A 24308-nucleotide genomic window follows, 5' to 3' on the forward strand; every position below is an offset into this window, starting at 1 on the left:
TAATAGTATTATCACACAGTTAAAAAATATAAAATAAAAAATAATACAACAACCAAGTAAATAAAACAAGTTGGCAATGATTATGATATTACATGAACAAACAAGGAGATCATGAAATTCTTAAATACCTACTTACATTATAATTCTTAACATAAAAATAGCTATTGCGATTGATATTGTTAGTTTTGTATAAAAAAGTAATAACAACAGTTCATTAAATATTAATTAATAATAATGAGTTCACAATAATTGTACTATAAATTCATTTAAGGTAATGACTTTATACATCGTACATTATATATTATCGACCAATCAAAGTATTAATTATATTTTAATGAATAACAAGAATACAAAACGAATGACATAATGTTGATTAACGTTAAGCATTGAAAACAGTAATACCATTTTTTTGTCTTAAGTTGTTAAATTAAATGTTACACAAAACATTATTTTTTTATCACATAAAACAGATTTATAGAACTAATTAATTCATAAATCAACTATTAGTATATATAATTAGATAATATAATCAATGAAAAACAATTAATTTTTTCATAAAATAGTAACACAAATGTTTATCATAAAATAAATATAATAATAATAAATTTGTTTAGATAAATAAAGTCCATAGTCAAAGTAATCAATAATAATAAAAATAAAAATCAACTGTTAATTTTTTAAATAGTGTTATTGTAATTTATCATAGGTTATAAGTTGAGAATTATTTTTGAACAATATTGCTAAATTTCTTGATGGAACATCATATTGATCATCAGCATAAAATATAGAAGTACAATTGTAAACCTATACATAGAATTTAATAATGTTATTTGAATTAATCTTCAACTAGTTGATAATTTTAAAATAGATTATAAAACATCAATTCCATATGTACTCTAAAAATTTGTTCAAGTTATATTGGCTTAAATCAATAACAATTGATATGCATACCATTGATTTTTAGATATTATTTCTATATAAAAAAAATTACAGACAAATTACTGAAATATTGTACTAAGTAGATTAATTAATAATTAATATTTATATAATTTTTATATTGCAACGGAATATACAATATTAGGAAATTACATTACATAAACTACAATTTTATATAATTAAAAAAATGCTGTTTAAGATTTGAAATGAAAAATCCTAAAATAATACAGTTGTTACATCTTTTTAATTTAATTGATAGGGTTTTTTAATTGTTTGTATAAAATAATATATTTATAAGCTGCTATAATTTACATTTGAAAAAAAATATAGAAAATTTTCTTTTTTGAATTTTGAACAATACAATACAATGATCAAATTATCACAATTTCTAATATTTTAGATCATAATGATTATTTTTTATGTTAATGAAGTAAGTTTATGTTAAAATATTTTTTTTCAATCAATAATATGTGGTATTTGTGTTCTATTTGACTTTTGACTAGCTACATATTTAAAAAAATTTAAATGATTATTAGACTTAAAACATTTATGTTATCTGTCTTAATGCAATAATTAATTATGTTTTCATTGATACATTCTAATTGTATACATTTTTTAAACATAAAATACAATAGTAATGACTAAAGACAGATATCTAATCTTATTCATCATAAATCAGAGTCTAAAATTATAATAAGTAATTTTGTATACGTATAGTAATTATAGACCTTTTGATATACAATTTTATTCTGGGTTACATTGTGTTCGTTGTGACTGAAATATTGTTGATGATATTTGTTTAGTTGTAGAAAGCAATTGATTTTCTAGAGGAATATCCATAAACTTATGTGATGTTGGGGTAAATACATCATCATTTTTTTTTGCAACTATTTTATTTAATGTTACTTGATCACTATTTAAAGATTGGTAAAATCTCCGAGTTGGTGGTTTTCGAAATTTTACCGGTTCTTGATTTTTTTGATTATGTAACTCATGTTCATACACTACTTCAGAAATATTTTCTAAATTAGGTAATAGAGGATTTGTGTTTATTAAATTCATAAAACGACCTGTAAAAAAAAATATAATTATTTAAATATATATATTAACATTAAATCAAATAGTATATTATGTTATAATAACTAAACAAAACCTTTAAAAAAATAGTTCTTAAAACAATTACAAAATAAAAGCAAAAAACTTTTGAATGATTTAAGTTAATAGCATTAATAATGTACAGGGAATAATAGAACATAAAGTGAACACGTTTGTAACAAAGAATGTAATTTAAAATTACCAGAAGTTGTAAAATACTTATAACATTATTGGAAAATTAGTAAAAAGTGATAGTTACTACTACAACATTACATTTAGAAATATCTGATTGATGAAAATGATTTCATACTTTTAATAGTACTTAGGCAAAGATCATATATACATAATTTGGTTTATCAATTATATGATAATTGATAAAATTATCATTTTATAACTTGTATTGGTTTCTAATGCCTCCAATATTTAAATAATTGTATAATACATATAAATGTTGTCATGCCATTATTGGTTAAGACCACATAATTTATGATGTGATCATAGATATCATTATAAATCAGTATCTATTATAAACATGAAAAATAAATAATAATAACAAATAAATAGTCTTACGTTTTTGTATATAACTTGGATTACGAAACTTAGGATGTTTTAGCCATCCAATAAGATTAACATTATTATGTTTTCTCATCCAAACTCTATTTTCTTCATTTTCAGAATATAAACCATCATCAGTCCATTTTAAACAGAATAGTGGCCACAATTTGTTACCAAAAAATGTTCCAAAATATTCAGCACATACTTGTCTTACAGCTTCTTCAGTTAAAACATTTGAACGACTTCGAATTAGAAACTTTTTACATTCCTGCAACAAATATGACCTTATTAAAATATATATTTAAATAATTTATATTAAATATTTCTCAAATTTCATATTATTTAATAACAAAAAAATATAATTTATTCTTGAATTATGATAAAAAGTTTATAAATATAAAACAATTTATAATATGTTTATAAATTAGTTGTTTTGAAAATTCATACAATCAAATCAAACCATAATAGAATGTATTTTCATACTTAATAAGTAACAATACTTATATAAGTAAATCACATTAATAGAAAATTTAAATATAGTAAATTATTTATCATTAGAACATTTATATTTTGTTTAAATATATTGTAATATTATAAGAATACTAGTACTAAAAAATATTTATTAATTTTCTTCACATAGAGTAAAATATTTAAATTAGTATATATTTTTTTAATGATAATTTTAGTGACTATTTTTTTGACGAATTTCATACAAAGATTGAAACTAGGAACTATGTTAAAATTTAAAAATCTCTTTGGAAAAAAAAATATTGATACTTATAAATACATAAAAATATATAAAAATAGATTATTTTACAGTATAAAGGATATCAATTAATAAGTGTATTTTAATTAAAAGTTAATATTTTTATAAATTACAGTTGTTTGGTTCAAAATAAAGATGTATTAGTAATTAATAATTAGCTATTTTATAAAAAAGTTGCAATAGAAAGTTTTGTTTATAAATATTATAATCAATGTAAAAACGCTGTTAATAGAAAAGCTAATAAATTGGCAACTTCACATCCAGTATTATGGTTAAAAATAACTTAATAATATTTTTTTCATTGTTATTAGATATAAAACTGAATATAACCATTATCTCTTCAATAAATAGATGCATCAATTATTGGATTAGAAGGAGGTTGAGAACAAAGCTTTAAAATTATTTCCTTACAATTAACTTTTTGTCATTAATGATTTTTTATACTAAATTAACAAATCCCATAAGTTTATATATTTAAAATAATAGTAGTTAATAAACCGCAATGTAGCTTAAGTTAATAAAAAAATTAAAAAAAGTATCACTAAAAATCATTTTCTTACCCTTAACAAATAAAATAATCTATAAGTAACTTCAGCTTGTACAATTTTGATTGCTTCATCAGTTAAGTTTGAACTTGGACTATCTTTATTATTTTTACTATTAACTTCATCCATACAAATTTTTACAGATCTTTCTGTAATAACTAAATGTTTAATTCTTTTTCTAAGTGGAATTGGAGTAATTTTTGAATTGGCAATTACTTCATTATGAATTGAAATAGATGGACGGGGTAAAGGAACACGGGTTGGAAATGAATTTGAACGTACAGGAAGTGGTGTTTGTCGAGGTAAAGATTGTCTTGGTGAACTTTGTCGAGGAGAACTTTGACGAGGGGAATTTTGACGTGGTGATGTTTGTCGTTGTAAAGTTTGTCGAGGGGAAGTATTTCTTATTGAACTATTTCGTGGGCTTGGAATTCGAGGGGGCGGTAAATTTCTTATTACCTGTAAACATAATTTAATTTAATTAATCAATAATAATACATATTTTTAATTTAACTATGTTTGATTTACTTGTGATTGAATATTTACAGGTTTTAATATTAATCTATAATCAACACCTCTTCGTGGAGATGATACCATAGCTGCTCGATAATTTGATGGTAAAATAACTGATCGAATAGTTTGATGTTGTCCAATACGTATATTATTCTCTATATTTGGTTGTGTATTATTTCGAGTAAGTATAGTTCCAGATTTTTGAGATATAGGAATTTGCATATAATTTGTATTAAGCTGTTGAATATTAGAAACAACTGGAGTACTTGATGAGCTAGGTTTACTATCAGTTGAATTGATTCCCTTAAGAAAAAAACAAAATTAAAATTATTAAAAAAATAATTAAATAGTAAAATAATATCATTTGATTATATATTTTAATAGTTTTAATTAAATATTTTTTAACACACGTTTTATTAAAAAACTAAATATTAATGTAACTATAGTATAAAAATATAATATTTAAAACTTAATATTATATTATGTTGCAAATATTTAGTAAGGTTGTGCTTTTTGTAAACTGCTAGTAGTAAAAATACGAATATGATATGCACAAAACCATTAAATAAATAATAAAATAATAAGTCTATATCAAATCAATTAATTTTTAATAAAAATATTAATTAGTCATTCAAAAATATAGATAATTACTTTAAATTATTAATGATATTAATTAAATAAAAAAGAAAATTTTTTTGGTAAAATATATTTTCAGTATTTAAAGATCAAATTTATATTAATTTATTGTTTTAATAAAATGTTACACTATCAAATTATTTTAATATTTTATTTTGCATTTAAATATTTCAAAAAATTTGATATTTGTATAATAATTAATAATATATTATATCATAAAATTAAAAGATAATTTTAAATTATATAATTGTTTAAATAATGTTTATGATAATTTTTACTATTAAGAGTAAATAAGTGTTATTAAACTAATATTAATAATACAATATTCTTTAAATATAAAAACCCTCAAACAATTTTTTTTTTTTTATCAACAAAATTAATTATTTTTATGGTTCAGTAATTTTGTCTTACTTGGGTTGTAACATTAATTGAGTTTAGAACTAATTTACAATCAGTGCCTTGCTGTGGAGACACAGCCGTTCGATAATTTGATGGCAAAATGACTGAACGAATTGATTGATGTTGAGATTTTTGTTGTTGAATATCAACGTTAGATCTTAAAGTATTAGTAGACAACACAGTCCCGCCAGGTTTTTGAATCAATGGTATTTGCATATAATTTGTATTAATTTTTTGTAAACTTGATATGGGGACATTTTTAGTGCGAGACCAATCATTTGATGTTAGTATATAACTTGTACCAGGTTTTTGTTCATTCAGCTCTGAAATTATAATTACATAAATTAATTAATAACTTGACTTTCTAATTGTATCTAGATACTTACTAGGTTTAAAAGAAATTTTTGTAGTGTCATTTCCTTTTATTTGACTGTAGTATGTTGCATTTAATCTAGGAAAATTTATTCCAGTCCTTTGAAATATTGGAGATGCACACGTTGTTACACCAACTGTTCTAGACACCGTAACACTTGACCCAGCTAAATGAATAAATAAATATTCTATAGTAATAAATCGAAAAATGTCTATAGCACATTGCAATGAATTTAAGTAGGTTTATATGAGGTGTTTATTTAATAATATAAATTAAAATTAAAACAAACACATTCTATGCATAAAAACTTTTTGGTTTTATAAAATTTACACTCACAATTGTTTTCTGTGTCAGTTGAAACATTAGATATTGAAGATTGTGTTCCTAATGGCGATATACTAGAATTTGTTTTTTGTGTACTAGATGTTAAAATATATTGTGTATTAGATTTTTGTTCTCCGGCTACTGTGGTTGTTACGACATTGTTCATCCTGACAATATGAGCACCGGATGGCAACATATAAGTGACATTTGATTGTTGTGTGCTTGGCGACATTATATGCTTGACGTTGCCCGTGCTCACGTACTGGGGTATAGTTGTTCGAGCGGTTGACTGGACTACATACTGATGGGTGACGGGTACTTGTGAACTGGCGACGAGGGTGTAGTTGGTAACGGGCCTCAGGTTACTGGACGTCAGCACATAGCTATTGGTCGGCGGCGAAATGATTGTAGACGCCATTTGAGTGGTTTGTACTTGACAGGTGACTGCCGTCGGTGTGGGAAACGTAGAAGAGCTACAACAGCTTGGTCGTGGATTTTTTTGATCCATCTCGTGCGGTTAATATCAAATGACAGTGGACATTGTATCCACCGAGTGCGTTGGTTTTGACATGGTAACAATATTAAAATAGAATTAATGCGACGAGAAATAATTACGTCGACCCGGTGCGGTCGCGGACGTTGAGTGGACGTGTGCCGGAGACGCGAACGACGGGCGCTCGGGGCAGTAGCAAACGGTCCGGAAAAAAAAATTCGAACGGAACGAAAAGTAAATGTCGTACGAAATCGACGTACACTGTAACCATTTGAAATGTTGTATGTAACTTGCACATGACCGATACTGGTATCACACGTTGCGGTGTTGTTGATAGTGCCGCTCGTCCAATGAAAAGGCGCCGTCGCGAACTCACCGGCAATTTTTTATTATTATTGTGCCGTAGATAAATAACAACAATAACAACAACAATAATAATAATAATAATAATATTAAAACGATATAGATAATAACCGGTGCGACTGCTGCGACTTTTCTCAAGACGGTGTCGGGTAAAGAATAATAATATAAACGTTCGACGACTACCACCTCCTTACAAGTACTATTCGCCTATTATAGCCGTTGCTGTCGCGAGTCGTCGTGACGTCGACGTCTGCTGAACAGTAACGTAATAATACGAGAAACAAAAAAATGCGACCGTTCCAGTATTTTACGTCACTAGGTACCTGTTTGTTCTTTACTTCTGAACGCATATTTTTGTCTCTGCTCGTTGTGTATTACAGTGTAATGTACGAAATAGGAGAAACGTTCATGTGTCGTACGACACTATATAATATTATATTGGGTAGAGGCTCGGGTAGCCCGCGACTCATTTAACGTAATATTGTGATATGTTATGAGTTACTACGACGGTTATTGTCTAGGTAAATATGTCAGACTAGAACAATGATGTTTTGATTATCAGAATTTCATTTCTTGTACACCTATAATTATATACTTTGTATTGTACTTTGGAGCGTGTTAACAGACAACAGTATTTAAAAACCTTATACCTTTCGAGGTAGCTCTTGTTTCTTAGTGTCAGTGCACGAATACTGAGTGTGCTTTGCACATGTCCCGAGCTTAGGACCCAATGACTTCATAATCATTTTCATAGTCATACTTGATGAGTGATAACTGTGTTTCTCTTATTCTTTTACACGCTATCAACGTCCATACCATTGACCCGTGATATTGTATTCGGTGTGTAGTCCATGATATATAGTTTATATTTCTGTTTATTTCTGTTTTGTATTCAGATAATGAAATTCATATGTCTTTCATCGAGATTTGTGGTTTATGTGAAAGATGCATAATGTGTTGAATATATACCTGATTTACAGCTTTTTTTTATATTATCTAACCTTTAACCCAATGAAAATGTGATGGTAAATAAATACAATAACAATTTAATTTGTCCCTTTGGCAAATATTTATTTGTATAATTATTAATTTATTATTATTTATTATCTGTAGAAATATTTTTATAAACTTATTATTTATATTTAGCACTTCTATTAATAAAAATAAAAACAAGAAATATAAATTTATAACAAAAAAGTTATTTTTTTTACCTACTTAATTATTTTTTTGTAGGTACTTTGCATGTAAAATACTGATAAATGGAAAGAACTAGCATATAAGTCACAATAAGTGGCAATTTGTGTAGAATTATTGATAGAAACTATTGTATATTTGCTTTCTCAAGTATATACATTAAGTACCTACTTAGGTACTTAATTGGTATTTATTGTAAATTAAAGAGTGTCTGATAATAATGTTCCATTATGATATTACAAATATTACTGATATTTACAACTAAATATATTTTAATTTAAATCAATTAATTTATATTAATTTTTTTCCATTGTAAAATCCTAAACACAGAAAAAATGAAATAATAATAATTATGTATACAAAAAAAAACAAGTTATATATTTTTCTTTTATTTATCATATTTAATTATACTTAAATTATAATTTTTAAGTAAATCAATTAAGTATGGATTTTATAAATCAAAATAATTATATAAAAGTATAATAAAACATTTAAAATTAATTTTGTTTGTTGAATTTATTATGGTCTACATTAAAATTTAAAATGTTGGTTAAATAAAAATTATAAAAGCTTTACTTATAGCAAAGTAATATCTATAATTATATATATAAATATATAATTTATAGCATATATATTATACAAGATATAAGATGTCAATAATCTTTATACAGACAATTCATACACCAACAGGACACAACTAAACTTTGTCTAAATACCAATACATAAAGACTATTACCAACAAATGAAGTAAGCACATAGCCACATAGGTACAACAAAAGTAACAAAGTAGAAGTATGAAATGAGTATTAATAGAAAACAATGGGAAAAATAGGTAACTAGGTAAGTGCTATGCTTGTATATGGTAAGTGTCGAATGTTACTTATATAATGTTACATTATTCATTGAATAAGTCTGTATACATAATGCATGTGTTAAATTTGAATTCAGTGATGAATCATTATATTCATCAATCATTACATTATGAAGAACGGTTTTGAGCAAAGACCGTCAGCCAATCTATATTTTAAATAATTTATTTTACAATTAGTAATATGATAAATTGAATTAATTTTGACTGAAAACAATACATCTATACTCTATAGGTAATCTTATTAATATTTAATTATCATAATAGCACCTATATATTTTATCTATATATTTATTTCGTTTTAATGCAATTTCGTTCAAATTTTAACTTCAAATTTTTATAAAAAAATTATTGTGATTATAAATTGTGTTAGAATTTTTGGATCTTATAGTGTAACTACTTATCTGTATGTAACTTTGCATTAAATTTCTTAATCTTATGTACCTATGAATAATTATTTCGTGAATTTTTAACTAAAAATTATTTGCTAAATTTAATGATTAAACATTTAAATTTCAGTTGCTTATAAAATAATTGTGGGTACAAACATTTCTTATGTAACTTAATTTTAAATTAAAATTGTTCCAAAGCAATATTTTCTGTAAGATTCATTTGTTGTTTATTAACTATGATTTACCCTTTAAAAAATTAAAAATTTCTTCGTTTATTCTCGTATTTAAACTTCAATTGAATTATTTGTTCTATAAATTTTACTATCCAGTATTCTCATTATCGGTTAGAATTACTTTATGTTTTGCTAATTTTTGACGAATTTTCTTTAACTCAATAAAATTTAGATTTTATATTCAATTTAACTTTATAGATTCTATTTTAGTTAAGTTGATTTGACGTATTGTTAACTGATCACAGATGGTCATTCAACTGCTGTGTATTCAGCTTACGGTTATTTGAAAATTACATGTTACAATATTCTATCTTGTGGTTATTCGATTCAACAATAAACTGAATTCCCAAATTACGAGTAAATTATTTTGATTGCTAATTGTTATGCTTATCTAATTTATTTTACATGTATATAATGTAATGAGTTTAAAATATAGTTATATAATTATATTTAAAATTGTTTATCAGCAATTTTTTTTTATTAAATAGGTATACTATTTATGTTTTATTATTGGACTTGTTTATTAGCAAGTTATGTTATGTTTGGTTGCAGTCGATTAATTTAGAGAAAAAAAGTATGTTAATTTTGATTGTATTATTAAGTATCAAGTTTTTGAGAAAAAAAAGAAAAACTCTCAGATGAAAATCCGAACTAGCGTAAGGCGCCACTTTGTAATGAGTTAAAAATAAGGTATAAGGTTCTGATTTAATATTAGTATAAAAATTAATATATAGTATTTAAATTGATATTCTTAGCTCATTACTTATATATATATTTATTATATGTGATTTTAATTCGGGGAGTAAGTGAGATAGTTTTCTATTACCTTACCTCTTACGAAACTTGTTGTTTGAAATAATCTTCTTGAGTTTTGAATGGATTAGGAATTAATACAAAAGTAAATGATGAACAATATTTTAATTTAAAAAACTAATGACATGATACATGAACAGTGACAGGATATTTACCGGGTGTGTGACGAGCGCCTTACTGAGTATTTCTTGTGTTTTTAATGTTTTTATAGAAGATTTTGTGGGATGCTGCTTATGATATCTATTAATTTATTAATCTCACAAAGCATCTGTGTATTGTGTATATGACATTTGATAATAAGTTATTCTTTTAAGTTATCTACTTAATTCTAAATGTTAAAATTAATTATATTATAATATAAGAAAATGTTATATTAAATTATATATAATTTGTTCACTTAAATTGCTAAATGTTAAAATCAATAAAATTTAATTAATAAATTAATAATGATATATTATATCAATACAATAATTTGTAAGACTCGTATTATTCAGTTTTTAATGTACTTTTTTACATTAGTCTTTAGTTATGAACTATACCTACTATCTATATTCTATATATTTACTTATTTTTATTATATAAAATTAATTTTTAGATTCTGAGCGGAATAAAGAATGTACCTACTGATTTTACAAATATTTGTTTTTTGTCCGTATACACGAAGTAACCGAAAAATGGTTTGATTGTTAACTTTCCGGTTGGTTTCAGATATCAATTTGTACCTTTGTACTTTCAAGTATTAATATATTAGTATTTTTAAAAATAATAGGGGAAAACAAGCAACACATATTGAGTAAAACAGGAATTTTTACGCAAATCTAGTGTTTGACAAAATCGATTTTGTTTTCGGACTTGTAACAATTTGTCTAGTGATAACGCACCAAGTGCTATAATTATATGTGACGCGAATTATCGTCGCCTAGTATATATTGTAAGCGTACAGTATATACAAAACCATTACGGTCTGTAACTGTCAACTGCGCTCTAGCAGGTAAATAGGTAATATATTAATAACAACGGTGGTAAAATTGTAGCACAATGTATTTTACGTCTGTCACACGCCAAGACGCAGTAACACGCCTATAACGACACCATCGCGACGTTTATTATTCTTCGTCTTCGATGTCCAGTTCTTCGACGGTCGCCTCCTGGAACAGCTGGTACTCGGACACCAGGTCGTGCATGTCGGCCTCGGACTCGACAAACTCCATCTCGTCCATGCCTTCGCCCGTGTACCAGTGCAAGAACGCCTTCCGCCGGAACATGGCGGTGAACTGCACGGATACCCGTTTGAACATCTCCTGGATGGCGGTCGTGTTGCCGACGAACGTGCCCGACATCTTGAAGCCCCTGGGCGGTATGTCGCACACGGCCGTCTTGGTGTTGTTCGGTATCCACTCAACAAAGTTACTCGAGTTTTTCGTTTGCACGTTGAGCATCTGCTCGTCCACCTCCTTCATGGACGTGCGGCCGCGGAATATGCACGCGGCGGTCAGGTACCGGCCGTTCCGGGGGTCGCACGCGGCCATCATGTTCTTGGTGTCGAACATCTGCTGGACGAGTTGCGGCACGGACAGCGCCCTGTACGGCTGGCCGCCGCGGGATGTAAGCGGCGCGAACCCGGTGATGAAGAAGTGCAGCCGCGGGAACGGCACCATGTTGACCGACAGCTTCCGGAGGTCGGTGTTCAGTTGCCCGGGAAACCGGAAGCACGTGGTAACGCCGCACATGACCGCCGACACCAGATGGTTCAGATCGCCGTACGTGGGCGTGTTCAGCTTCAGCGTCCGGAAACAAATGTCGTACAGCGCCTCGTTGTCGATGCAGTACGTCTGGTCGGCGTTCTCTATCAGCTGGTGCACAGATAGCGTCATGTTGTACGGTTCCACGACGGTGTCGGATACCTGTACAACGCGTCGATAAACTTTCGTGCAGATATCTCGTTATTTATATTGATTCACAATATACGATTGGTATATAGGGTTCAGAAGTTATAGGAGCTAATATACGAGTATAGCTTTATATTATATAATATATGAATTATGGCAAAAATATGTTTAAAAAACTCGTGTAAACAAGTATTTAGATTTTGCCGTTTTTGGTAAAAAAAAATGAAATAAATGTTGATAATGAAAAAAATTATTTATAAATGTAATCATTATACATTATTGATATCGTTTAATTTTACTTTATTAAAATATTTTTGTTAAATAATTGAAAAATCCTATGTGTGGAGTATTGTTTGCCGGGTTAGCTATATGATAGTTACTGAATTGAGAAATATTTTATCCGCTTAAATAGTATTCACAAAAATGTATTTGAAATATTTTTGAATTTGTAGGCTTAAAACAGCTATAAAATAAAAACATAATTTTTTAGAAAATATTAAAATTTTCACATTTATATACTTACGTCTTAATAATTGTTTTAAGAATGGATTTCTTGTTATAAATTCTACTATAAATTGAGCACATATAAACATAAGTATGGAACTCTTACAACTTCCAAGCTCTAATTATTATTATTAATATAAACGAGGGTAGTTTATAACAACCGTTATTAGGTACGTACAGACTGCCGGTAATCACGCAGGACTGGTAGGCAAGGCAGGCACGCGGACACTACTCTAGATACCAGTGATGTTCGGGGCCGAATTTGTTCCTGATATAATATATATTAAACTAATTTGATAAAATAGACCTTATTTAATTGCAGTGCTCATTCATGGACTCAAGAATTATTTAGTTTTTATTTTAAAAATAATAAAAATTAGTAAAAGATGACCACAGCTTAATATGCTGGTGCATTGTATTATATATTTATAATTCATCTAAAAAAAAATGATTTTAAAATAGGACTAATTATGTTTAAGAATATTTTATAATACAGTTTATGTTTTAACGATTCAGTCATAATTTTTTGCCAGACAAGCAGTTCAAAATTCATAGTACACAAAAACTTGCCGATAACATGTTGCTTATATAAAATGAGATCTACTTTGCACTTAAAACTATTAACTAAACTAAACTTGACTTTTCTTTTTCTTTCTAAGTTTTGAATATTTAATACAAGATTCTTTATAAAAACGAATCAAAAACATATTGTAGGTATTACAAATTTTAAATGTTAATGTAAAAACTTAAAAAGTTTACAAAATAAATCTTTTTAACCGTAGCTGGGTCTATATCATTGCTGAAAATCGGACCTGGGCGAATTATTACATTAGTATATATATATATGTAATGGTGAATGGTGATGCATTATTTTATCATTGCAATAAATTTTTTAATTTATACTTATTCTGTATCAAAAATGTACATAATGTTTGGAGCTCCCTACACTGGTACAGGATAAGTTTAGATATAGCCGTAGTATAGGTGTATTTATAGTAACTCATCGATAAACATAATATCCATACTTTTGGCGATGGGACGATGCTGAACGTGGATATCATGCGGTCCGGGTACTCTTCGCGGATTTTTGCTATCATAAGCGTGCCCATCCCTGCACCAGTACCACCACCTAGCGAATGGGTCATTTGGAACCCTTGGAGACAATCGCAATCTTCGACTTCTTTCCTGAAATAAAAAAATTTTTTTTTAGTTATTTAATTTTTTGCTGGGGTTTTTTAAATAGCTAAGATAGTTTACAGATTTACAATAATACGACATGATAGCTACGCGTCATTAGGAAATCTTGCAGGAAACAATAATATAATTAAGAGTATACATTTAGCAAATAGTAATATGGTTTTAGTATTTATTAAATTTATTAATCTACGATGGGAAGTTTTACCCTCAACAATTTCATGTTATTTTTAGATTCTGACTGTATTGATTTTACAATGAAGTGTTTTTTTTTTATGTAGTTACTAAGTATATGTACACGTTAAACGTTAAGATTTTCCAAAAATGAAGGGTGGTTTCTTTTAATAAATTAGATCTAGTTTGCAATTTAAAGAGGTTAAAAATTGTAAGTAGGAACTTTTTTCTATTACCGGAAAAAACAATTAAAAAATAAGGAAGAACGGGAATTTTTACGTAAATCTAATTTTTGTTGTCAAAATTCGATTTTGTTTTTTTTTTTTGTAAAATTCCAGAAAAAAACATAACCAAAGATACTTAATATTTTCACAAAATGTATTATCTTTTATATTTATAGTAAAATATTTTGACTTTTTTTGTGTTTTTATAATTATTAGAAAATGTCGATTATTTTTATGTTTTATTTTAGAAAATTTAATATAAGCTGTTATTTTTTAAATTAAATTTTAATTAATTTTTATAATAATTTAATGTTAGAATTTTGACAAAGTTAGAAAAAATTGGACAGCAAATTATTTTGTAGTTAAAATTTCATAAACAGTTTGGTTTCCATTTTTAAGATTTGAAAATGTAATACAAGGTTTTTATCAGTTTTTTAATCTTTGTATAAACAAAATGTTCTACCTGAAAGCCAAATCAACATTTTATGATGAGCATTTGACACATTTTCACGATATTAAAAGTATATAGTTATTAACCACCCGTAAAATAATTGTTTCTCCGCAATGTTATTTTGTTGTATATATAAAAAAAACATGGTTATAAAACATGGGAATGCTCAAATAAAACATATACCAATAATTAGTATGTAGGTATATAAAATAAATTGCCACAGTGTGTATAATGTATCTAATCGGTTTAGATTTTTTTTGGCGCAGTTTACATATCGACTTTTAAAAAAGGTGTAATTTTGTCGCAGTTTACCATTCCCCTTTATTTTTACCTCACAGGCGCTTCTTGTCTCTATTTAACAATCCAGTCGCATACCTTATTACGTCGAACACAGAATCCATCAATTCGGCACCTTCGGCATAATGCCCCTTTGCCCAGTTGTTGCCCGCACCAGATTGCCCGAAAACGAAGTTATCCGGTCGGAATAACTGACCGTACGGACCCGACCTCACCGTGTCCAAGCTACCGGGTTCCAAATCTACGAGTACTGCTCGTGGCACGTACTTTCCGCCTGATAATTTCACACACAAGTATCAGGTATAGTAGAACCGTTTGAACAGCATTATAATAAAATATTATCGGAATAATTAACAACTATTGAACAACAACAATAATAAAAGTTTTAGTATTCACTCCCGAGTCTTACCAAGCGCCTCGGTGTAGTAGACATTTATCCGTTCCAACTGCAAATCGGAACTCCCTTGATACGTTCCGGTTGGATCAATGCCGTGCTCGTCGGATATCACTTCCCAGAACTATATACAGCAATAAAAAAGTCCGCATATTACGTAAAAATAAAATAACAACAATGTTATAATAGTATACATTGTGCGTGGACAAATGTCATAGTATTATAATTTATAATAAATTTCATGTCCGAATATAATATATTATAATAATTACTTTGGCGCCGACTTGATTTCCACACTGGCCAGTTTGTAAGTGGCAGATTTCCCGCATGGTTTCCAGGTACAATAATTTAAAATTTTAAAATAAGTAAAATTTGTGACGGACCTAGCCGTATTAATGCAAAAGTAAAATTTATTAGTAATTTAATGTTAAAAATGTGTTTGTAATAAAATGTGTCAATTTAAAACATAATAATTTATTATATTGCTTATAATATGTGTTTTAAATTAATGCTTGGTAAATGATTGTTTATTAATTTATCGCTGTGGATTTTGAACTTTATCCATAGTAACTGTTATAGGTACATATTTGTTTGCAATAATTATCAAATTAATTAAGTAGGTATAATATATAAATTAAAGTGACTTCAATGTATTACATGAAAAATATTTTTAAAATAAATACAGTAGAATCTCGGTAATCCGACAGATATCAGACCACGCTACTGCCGGATTACGAAAACGGCGGATTAATGAGGGTTCACATAAAAACGTATTTTTACTTAAATTGAAAATTAAAAAAATTATTTATTAATTATTAAAAAATGAATAACCTTATTGTACTTCAACGTTAACTGAATAAAAATAAAATATCTAATAGGTTCATTCGGATTAAATCTGTTATTACTAAGATTTATTTAACATTTTACAAATTAGTACGTAATGGAAGCAGTGATATTTTTCGTCTTTGTATAACACACACGCAACATAGGATTATACGCGTGTTTTATTTCTAACGTAGAGATTGATATAATGAAGCGATAAGAATTCTAGATACAGATTTAAATTTGTTGTCATGTCTCCTTGAGAACGACTTTATCACATTTTTGATTTTATTCCCCCAAAATCTTAAAAAAATGTTATATTAAAAAATTGATATATTTCAATTTTTGAAGAAAGACGATCTCAAGAAGACTTGATGCTAAATTCAAGTCTGTATCCAGAATTCTTATCGCTTCATTCTATCAATCGGTACGTTGGAAATAAAACACGTCTATAATCCTATGTTAGATGTATATTAGACAAAGACAGAAAATCAGCGCTTCTAAATCCTTTAATATGGCTGGATTACTGGACGTATCGGATTACCGAAATTCTGTTACTGTATCTTGTTTTTATATACTATGGATAATATATCTAATAATTCATACCTCTACAGACAGCCACAAATCAAAATACATTCAATCTTTGCATCTATTTATTTGATTAAAAAAATTAGCTTTATATAATGCAAGTACGTCACAATCAATATCGTTTTTTACTTTGTCACCAGAAAGATATGTCAGTATTGAATTAATCAATTTTTGGTTTATTTTCAAAGCACCACATATATATATATACTTAATGGTAGGTATAGTAATAATTTTTAATTTATCCAATTAACTGCTGAACTCAAAATTTAAGACTACTTTATTTCGATATATGGCGCTCTTAAGCAAAATAAAAACTAATTTTTATGTGATAGGTATGATAAATGGAAAACAGAAACAATATATTTTAGTTGTAGTGGTGTTTGGTATTGCATTTTATAATGTGTATGCTAGTCTTATATTTTCAAATAGAAGTGTTTTACCACCGATTCTTCAAAAATAGCTGGCTTGTATACAATTTAAGACAACTTAAAAGGCTACAATTGGGCTATTTTTAGGTTTAAACGAGTATTTCATAATATTTAAAATGTCATTTTTTGAAGTAATTTGTTAGTACTTACAAATTTAGTTTTAATTGGTAAAGAACTCTTTAATAATATTTTTCACATAACTGACTATATACGATGTTATTTTGAAACCTAACCTATCCATAAAAAGTTTATTGATTAACTGTAGAGTATTAAGAATTGTAATTATAATTATTAATTACGAAACTGTATGAAAATGTTTTTTGTACGATGTATCAATATAGATATGTGACATGTTTCAGCAGTTTTTCAGTTTTTAAAACTTTAAATCACAGTGGAATATACTTTAAATCAAAGTTTAAACCGTTTAAACTTGAACTATAATTCACACAGTTTCTATAAATAATTTTTAATAGTTATATATTGGTCTAATTAAGCCATAATACTTGGATTTTATTGTTCATTAAAAATTTGCTATGTTTTATTAAATTTATTTCAAGTTTAACATCTAGTAATTAGTATCAAACGCATTTATAAAAAGTAGACACGATGAGCATACGAGAATACCTATTTAGGTATTCTTAATAACTGGCTTTACAAGTATAAATTGTATTATTATTTTTTTTTTAACTTTTTGAATATTGACGATTAACTAAAAATAATTGGTTTCTAACGTAACACATCGTGGTATTATAAATACAACAACACTCAAACAAAAACAGTTTTCAATAAACCTCACTAAAGCAAAATAAAGCACAATTCAATTCAGCAATAAAATTTTAAATCGAAAATAACATGGACACAAACCAATACGAAAAACAATGCGAACAACAGAATTTGATGAACACACTGAAAGAGATTCAAAGAGAAAACACGAACAGAAGAATAAATTGTGGGCAGACGAATCCGAGTTCGGGCCCAAAGAAACGTACTCCTTGCTGTACGTTGTCGCCCGTGACGCCGACTCCTATGATCAATTCCAACGTTTGCGAAAGACAGAGATTGCCGAACAGAAATTTTTGCACCACCGTCAAAAACGAATGTGACGTGTCTGAACTGACCGCGTACGGAAAAGAATTCATAGCGAACAATGGAAAATTGGTGAATAGAGATAATAATAATAATATTTTATTGGCCAAAAAATTACAATTTTCAGTGTATATATAACATAGTTAAATGGCCCATTTCATATTTAAAAAAAAAATAGTCCGGTCGTTTCAAAATCACGAAACTCGGGATATCAAACGTATATTATATAAGAGTATAAGACATAAAAATTATTGATAGTAAATATTAACGTTCAACAACTGAACGCGTGCGTATAGCAATACACATTTCCGGCTTTTGTCATCATTGAGTATATAATTTCATTGTATGATACTCTATACAGTCTACACCTAATGGTACTTATATTATATATTGCTAGAATAATATTAAATTATACGACGTTGGTATGATGATATTATTGTCGTATTAATGGCCACTGACAATTATTATAATAGGATGGCAATTGATTTAAATGCATTATATAGCACTATATAGTACCGAGGGCAGCACCTATTCTGATGAGAAGATGGCACTTGCCTCTCCCCGTGGACAAATAATATTAACTTATTATTTATTATTCTTGTCAATATTAATCGTATCCAATGTATTAAGATTGGAATGAAACGAAAAAAATTGCCGCTCTTATTTACCGATACTAAATAATACGCATTTAATTATGTATGATTAAATATTTCGTTTTATTTTTTTACTGTGCTTATTAAAATACATTTAGTAGTATTATATTTTATACAAAAATACAAATAGACAATAGTCATTTTTTGCCTTAGCTTACATTTTGAGATTTATTTTATTTTTCTCTCTTCCGCTATAATTTTACCTATGAATACCCAAGATAAATATTTAATAATATTCTCGATATGGGACAAATGGATCGGTCGTTTGGGAGCGAGGACGTTTACACACGAGTTTATTAATTGAATGTAAAAATAACAATAATAATACAATATTATTTTATTCGGGCTATCCGACGTTAAAACTCATTCCAAACATTGTTGTATATAATACAATATAAAAATTAATGTTTAAAATTACCGCTTAGTGTATAGAAAAAGTAGCCGAATTGATTTTAAATGTTCATTTGGGGTTTTTATAGTACTTACCAATATTTGACATTAACAACATAAACTTATGTTTTTTCCAAAAATTAAAACTCCTATTTTTCACACGCTTTTCAGTACTTGTATAGGTATAACCACTGCTTTTGGTTAACTACATTTGTCATAAGTTTACTGTAAGTATGCAAGGGGTTTTTATTGATTTGGATAACTTTGAATGTCCGATATCCTTGTTCTGATAAAATTATACTATTGTACATATTAAAAAGCTAAACATTGCAGCAACCCGAATAAAACTAATGTATTATTATTTATTATTGTTATTATTATTTGTATCTAAATGGGTGTATCCATCGTTTGGTCTTGTTCATTATATTTTATACTACGGAATATTACAGTATTGTTGTTTATAGTGTCACACTGTTACCTTAGACTGACTAAATAACAAGGTTTCTTATTTCAGGCTTCTAGATGTGTGTGTGTAAAATTCAACGGTCTTCAAGACTCGTGTCGGCACCCTGGGTGTTACAACAAGGACGGATGTATGGACAATCCGTTCCCAACGTGTCCACCAGCACAACAGTGGAGAATGGATTACAATCCAATAAAAAGGAAAAACAATAGATGCTAAGATACTAAACGAGCTGTACACTATACCAAACACTGTAAAAAACACTGTATAAAACGTACGATATCTACTACACTACTATAGTAATGCTAACCTAACCGAGAAGCACATAATAAAATTATTATCATAAGAAAAAAAAAGTTTTAAATTTAATTTGTCCATTATGATTAGATCTTGATATAGCTTATTTTTTTTTTTTAAATTGAGTATAATGTTTTAATAGAACACAGAAAGTCTACATTACAAATTTATTATTATCATAACCAAAAGTTTAAAAAAAAAAAAAAATACAAGTCTGCTGTGATGGGATCGGGATTATAAACCTCTGATACGGTATGACGGCATGCCACCTTTTTTTGTTAACTAAAGTTTAGCAGAACGCAAATATATTTTTATTTGATTGTTTAATGTTACATATAATGAAAAGAATTCTATATTATTATTAAAAAAAAAAAAATAACATTTATAATATATTGGAACTCATTATTTCCAAACATTATATTTTATATATTATTATATTTCTACTTTAAAAAGTGAATAGTTTCATATAAATTCAATTGTTATTTCAAGATACATAATATATAACCGTATAGAAGAAAAATACTTTCTTAGATGATACTCTTAAATGCTGCTTGTGTTTTATAAAAATAATTAACCAAAAAAATAAAATACTGACATTAAAATATTTAATTAACTTTTTTTAAATACCATCATCTTTAGAAAAAATTGTTTATAAATACTTATGCATGACAGTTTTTTGGTTTTCAAATAACACTTAATTTATAAATTAAGTTTTTCATCGTCAATTAAACTAAGAATTTACAACAAAAGATAATATTAAACAATAGATTTGTTTATTTTCTTTAAGTATATTATATCTACATGATATGAAAAGTATAAAATATAGTGTTATTTACTCGTTAAATAAATTATTGTTATGAAAAAACGGAGTAAATCAATTTAATTATAATATCTAAAATAACCTATTGTACTCGTATATTAAATTTAGAATGTCTTGTAAACATAAAATATGAACTTTGATGATTGCAAAATTAATAAATTCAATATATATATATATATATTAATAATTGAACGATGAAGAATATAATTATTATACTAAAACAGCGTCATATTATGACTATAGTTTATTTGCAATAATTTTGGGTGTCGGTGTTTAAATTATCATTTTTAATTAGAGTTTTTTGTCTTTGAAAATCGTTATAGGCACATGTTTTAATGAGCATTATGTTCCGAGTTTTTTTTTGTATAATTGTCCATTCATTACAGAAACAAAAAACAAAGGGAGCAATTAGTTTGTACACATTTGATATTTTTTATCTGAAAATTGATGATTCAGTTGTGCACAACACTACGTAAACACATATTTTGTGTTTTTAAATTTGAACTCTCCCAAAGTAGTTTAATTATCAGTACAAATTATAAATTTTCGAATATTCTATAGCAATATAAGTTATCTTATAATAAAAATATATAATTAGCAGAAGAGTACTATACTTAGGTATATCAAAAATAATCGTCATGTATAATAAACATATAGATAATAAGATATTGGTTGGTTTCAAACTTTTAAACAGTTGTTCACCAGCAAACGATACTACTATACGAGTAGTACCGTTTGCTGGTAGAAATTACTTATAAACTATATGGATTTCCAACTTTTTAATGTTTTTGAAACCCGTTGAGGTAAAAAATGTTTAAATGTAGATAGTTATAAATTTAGCGAATATCGAACTTTTAAATAGGAAGATACAAATTTTAAGTGTATAAATAAGCGCACAAATGAGTCGTACCCGAAACAAAAATTTCTGTGATAGTATTTTTTGTTTGTTTACCGAAAATCTTGGTCGGTTGAATTGTAAGCTGATTTCGATTGTCGAAGTTGGTGAGTTAAACTATTTATTTATTAGGTAAACTGTTGAAATTAAACAAGGCGACCGGTATAATTGTTAATGAGTATATGTACGATTTTACTCTCTATAATTTTAATACAGTTATTATACATTAATGTATTGTAAATATAATTATTATTATTGTTTATGTGACACATTCGTATTTACGCGTGTAGCTGTAGTACGCCATCTGGATATATATATAACGTATATATATTATAATAAATAGACGTCAGTCGAGTTACGTGCCCCGTTGCTATTGTTGTTGTTCTAATTAATTATTATCGTTATTACAATACAGGCTTGTATTTTTATTTATATAATAATAATAAATAATAATAATTTTTTTATTACACGTGCCATCGTCAATCAGGTTAGGACAGACACTCGAGTATGAGAGTATAATATAAAAGCAGCGCGTTTGAATAGTTTAAAATAAATAAATCAGTAGTTTTATAGTCATATAATTAATTATATATATTAATAATTTTATAATACAATTGTCAATAAGTTAGACAATTTATTTTATTGTAATTATTAATAAATTTATTTCGTGTGACTTACAGTGTTCCGCAAAGATAACTGAAAATTGATCTAGAAAAAGATGAAAGATAATTGGAATAAATTCATCTAGATAAAAATAAAATATATAACACTTTTCATATGGATAAAAATTTTCATTTAAATTTACACACATTATTATTCTATAATACTTCTATAAGTATGGAACATATTTTACTATATTATAAAATATATTATAAATATATGTATGAGATCTATTACTGTATAAAATATATATTAACGTTTATATAACTATATATAGGTAGATTAAAAAAAATATGTTATCTTACCTCGTGTTCCGATGGAGTTCCAGAGGAAACCACGTTCATTAAATATGTTTAGGCAGTGGTAATCGACCGAGCTAAGGATGTTTTTGTTGTACTTTGGTGCTGTTATGTTAAGTATAAAATTTAAAAAATGATATATTTCAAAAAATGTTATGTTTATATGTTGCCATTCGATTGCTGTTTACAAGCAAATATTGTGCGCCATTTTGTAAAAACGTTCAAAGATATCTATGAGATTCATCATGTTTCCCATCATAATATACATGCTCTTGTTCATCCGGCAAAAGATATAGAAAAGTATAGTTCATTAGATAACTTTTCTACATTTTAGTTTGAAAATAATATGCGAAAAATTAAAAAAATGATCAGAAAAGATGACAGGCCTTTAAAAATTTATTTTTAACGAAGTGTGTGTTCGTACCTACTGCGATTTTCTGTTTTGCAGCAGTGTCATTAGCGAAAATTTGCCATGGTTTTAGAGGGGGCTAATATTTAAAAATACTTTATTGCATATCATAGGCGCTCTCTTTGAACTTGCAAATACCTATAATATTACCCTAAACACCATGCAAAACTAAGCATGATTTATTTTAAACATATTATAGGTGTTATAAATTTACTCGTATATATACTTGAATTTTAACTTTAAATATAATATTAAAAAGATAATAATAGTTATATAAGTTATTAAGAAAAACAAAATTATTAAATATTAATTTACAGTAACAACCTTGTTATCTAGTTGTTATATTAAAAAATTTATTTTAAAATAATATGTCTATTTTTTTTTTGCAAATGATTCCCAGTATGACTTCTCTATCTATCAATTGTTTTGGAAATACTAATCATTTTCCATACTAATGATAGCTAAATATTGTTAAATCTATTTTGCAACATAGATGACCTCAACTATGTTTTTATTCTTCTCGTTGCTGAAAAACTACGTTCACATGTAGACGAACTTATGGTTTTTATTTGCGTTCCAACTATAATTGAATTGAAAGTTAATATTTTACTTATATTATTTTTGAGTGGGCTAAGCCCCCTCAAGCCTCCCAATTTCCGCTTATAGGCAGTGCACGTACGGCCTGTGTACAGTCGATTCGTATCTAATAGAAAAAACGGAAAACCAATCTGTAAAAAACCCTGCGATTCTCACAAAAAACGATTTGGCCCATTATCGCGAGTTGGCAATCTCTAATTTATTGTCCGTATCTATTCGCCCGACGAGTATAAGGGCAGTGCGCTCTACGTGGAGTGTTGGTCGGTCGCGAGTTGG

General features: G+C 27.2%; 3 protein-coding genes across 5 annotated transcripts; 1 reads left to right on the top strand and 2 right to left on the bottom strand.

Moving 5' to 3' along the window:
* Nucleotides 1–1500: 1500 nt before the first annotated feature.
* Nucleotides 1501–6910, bottom strand: LOC113558859 (probable LIM domain-containing serine/threonine-protein kinase DDB_G0286997). 2 transcript variants are annotated; one of them, XM_026964432.1, is made up of 7 exons: nucleotides 6155–6910; nucleotides 5832–5984; nucleotides 5458–5768; nucleotides 4426–4713; nucleotides 3913–4356; nucleotides 2602–2854; nucleotides 1501–2006 (listed from the first exon to the last, which is right to left on the bottom strand). In XM_026964432.1, exons 1-7 carry the CDS (start codon nucleotides 6648–6650, stop codon nucleotides 1681–1683), a joined length of 2271 nt encoding a protein of 756 aa, XP_026820233.1. In that variant the 5' UTR covers nucleotides 6651–6910; the 3' UTR covers nucleotides 1501–1680. The 2 variants fall into 2 exon arrangements, with proteins under 2 accessions (XP_026820233.1, XP_026820234.1); XM_026964433.1 differs by having other exon boundaries at nucleotides 1502–2006; nucleotides 4444–4713.
* A 4694-nt stretch (nucleotides 6911–11604) lies between these two features.
* Nucleotides 11605–15957, bottom strand: LOC113558860 (tubulin beta chain-like). Of its 2 annotated transcripts, none has more exons than XM_026964436.1 (5): nucleotides 15898–15957; nucleotides 15641–15749; nucleotides 15310–15505; nucleotides 13917–14076; nucleotides 11605–12402 (listed from the first exon to the last, which is right to left on the bottom strand). In XM_026964436.1, the coding sequence occupies exons 1-5, from the start codon at nucleotides 15952–15954 to the stop codon at nucleotides 11605–11607; spliced, it is 1320 nt and encodes a 439-aa protein (XP_026820237.1). In that variant the 5' UTR covers nucleotides 15955–15957. The 2 variants fall into 2 exon arrangements, with proteins under 2 accessions (XP_026820237.1, XP_026820238.1); XM_026964437.1 differs by having other exon boundaries at nucleotides 15310–15510; nucleotides 15628–15749.
* Nucleotides 15958–18315: 2358 nt separating this feature from the next.
* LOC113558112 lies at nucleotides 18316–20274 on the top strand. Its single transcript, XM_026963624.1, has 2 exons — nucleotides 18316–18621; nucleotides 20107–20274. Exons 1-2 carry the CDS (start codon nucleotides 18316–18318, stop codon nucleotides 20272–20274), a joined length of 474 nt encoding a protein of 157 aa, XP_026819425.1.
* Nucleotides 20275–24308: the final 4034 nt, after the last annotated feature.

Source organism: Rhopalosiphum maidis, chromosome 3 (assembly GCF_003676215.2).
Source record: "Rhopalosiphum maidis isolate BTI-1 chromosome 3, ASM367621v3, whole genome shotgun sequence".
NCBI lineage: Eukaryota > Metazoa > Arthropoda > Insecta > Hemiptera > Aphididae > Rhopalosiphum > Rhopalosiphum maidis.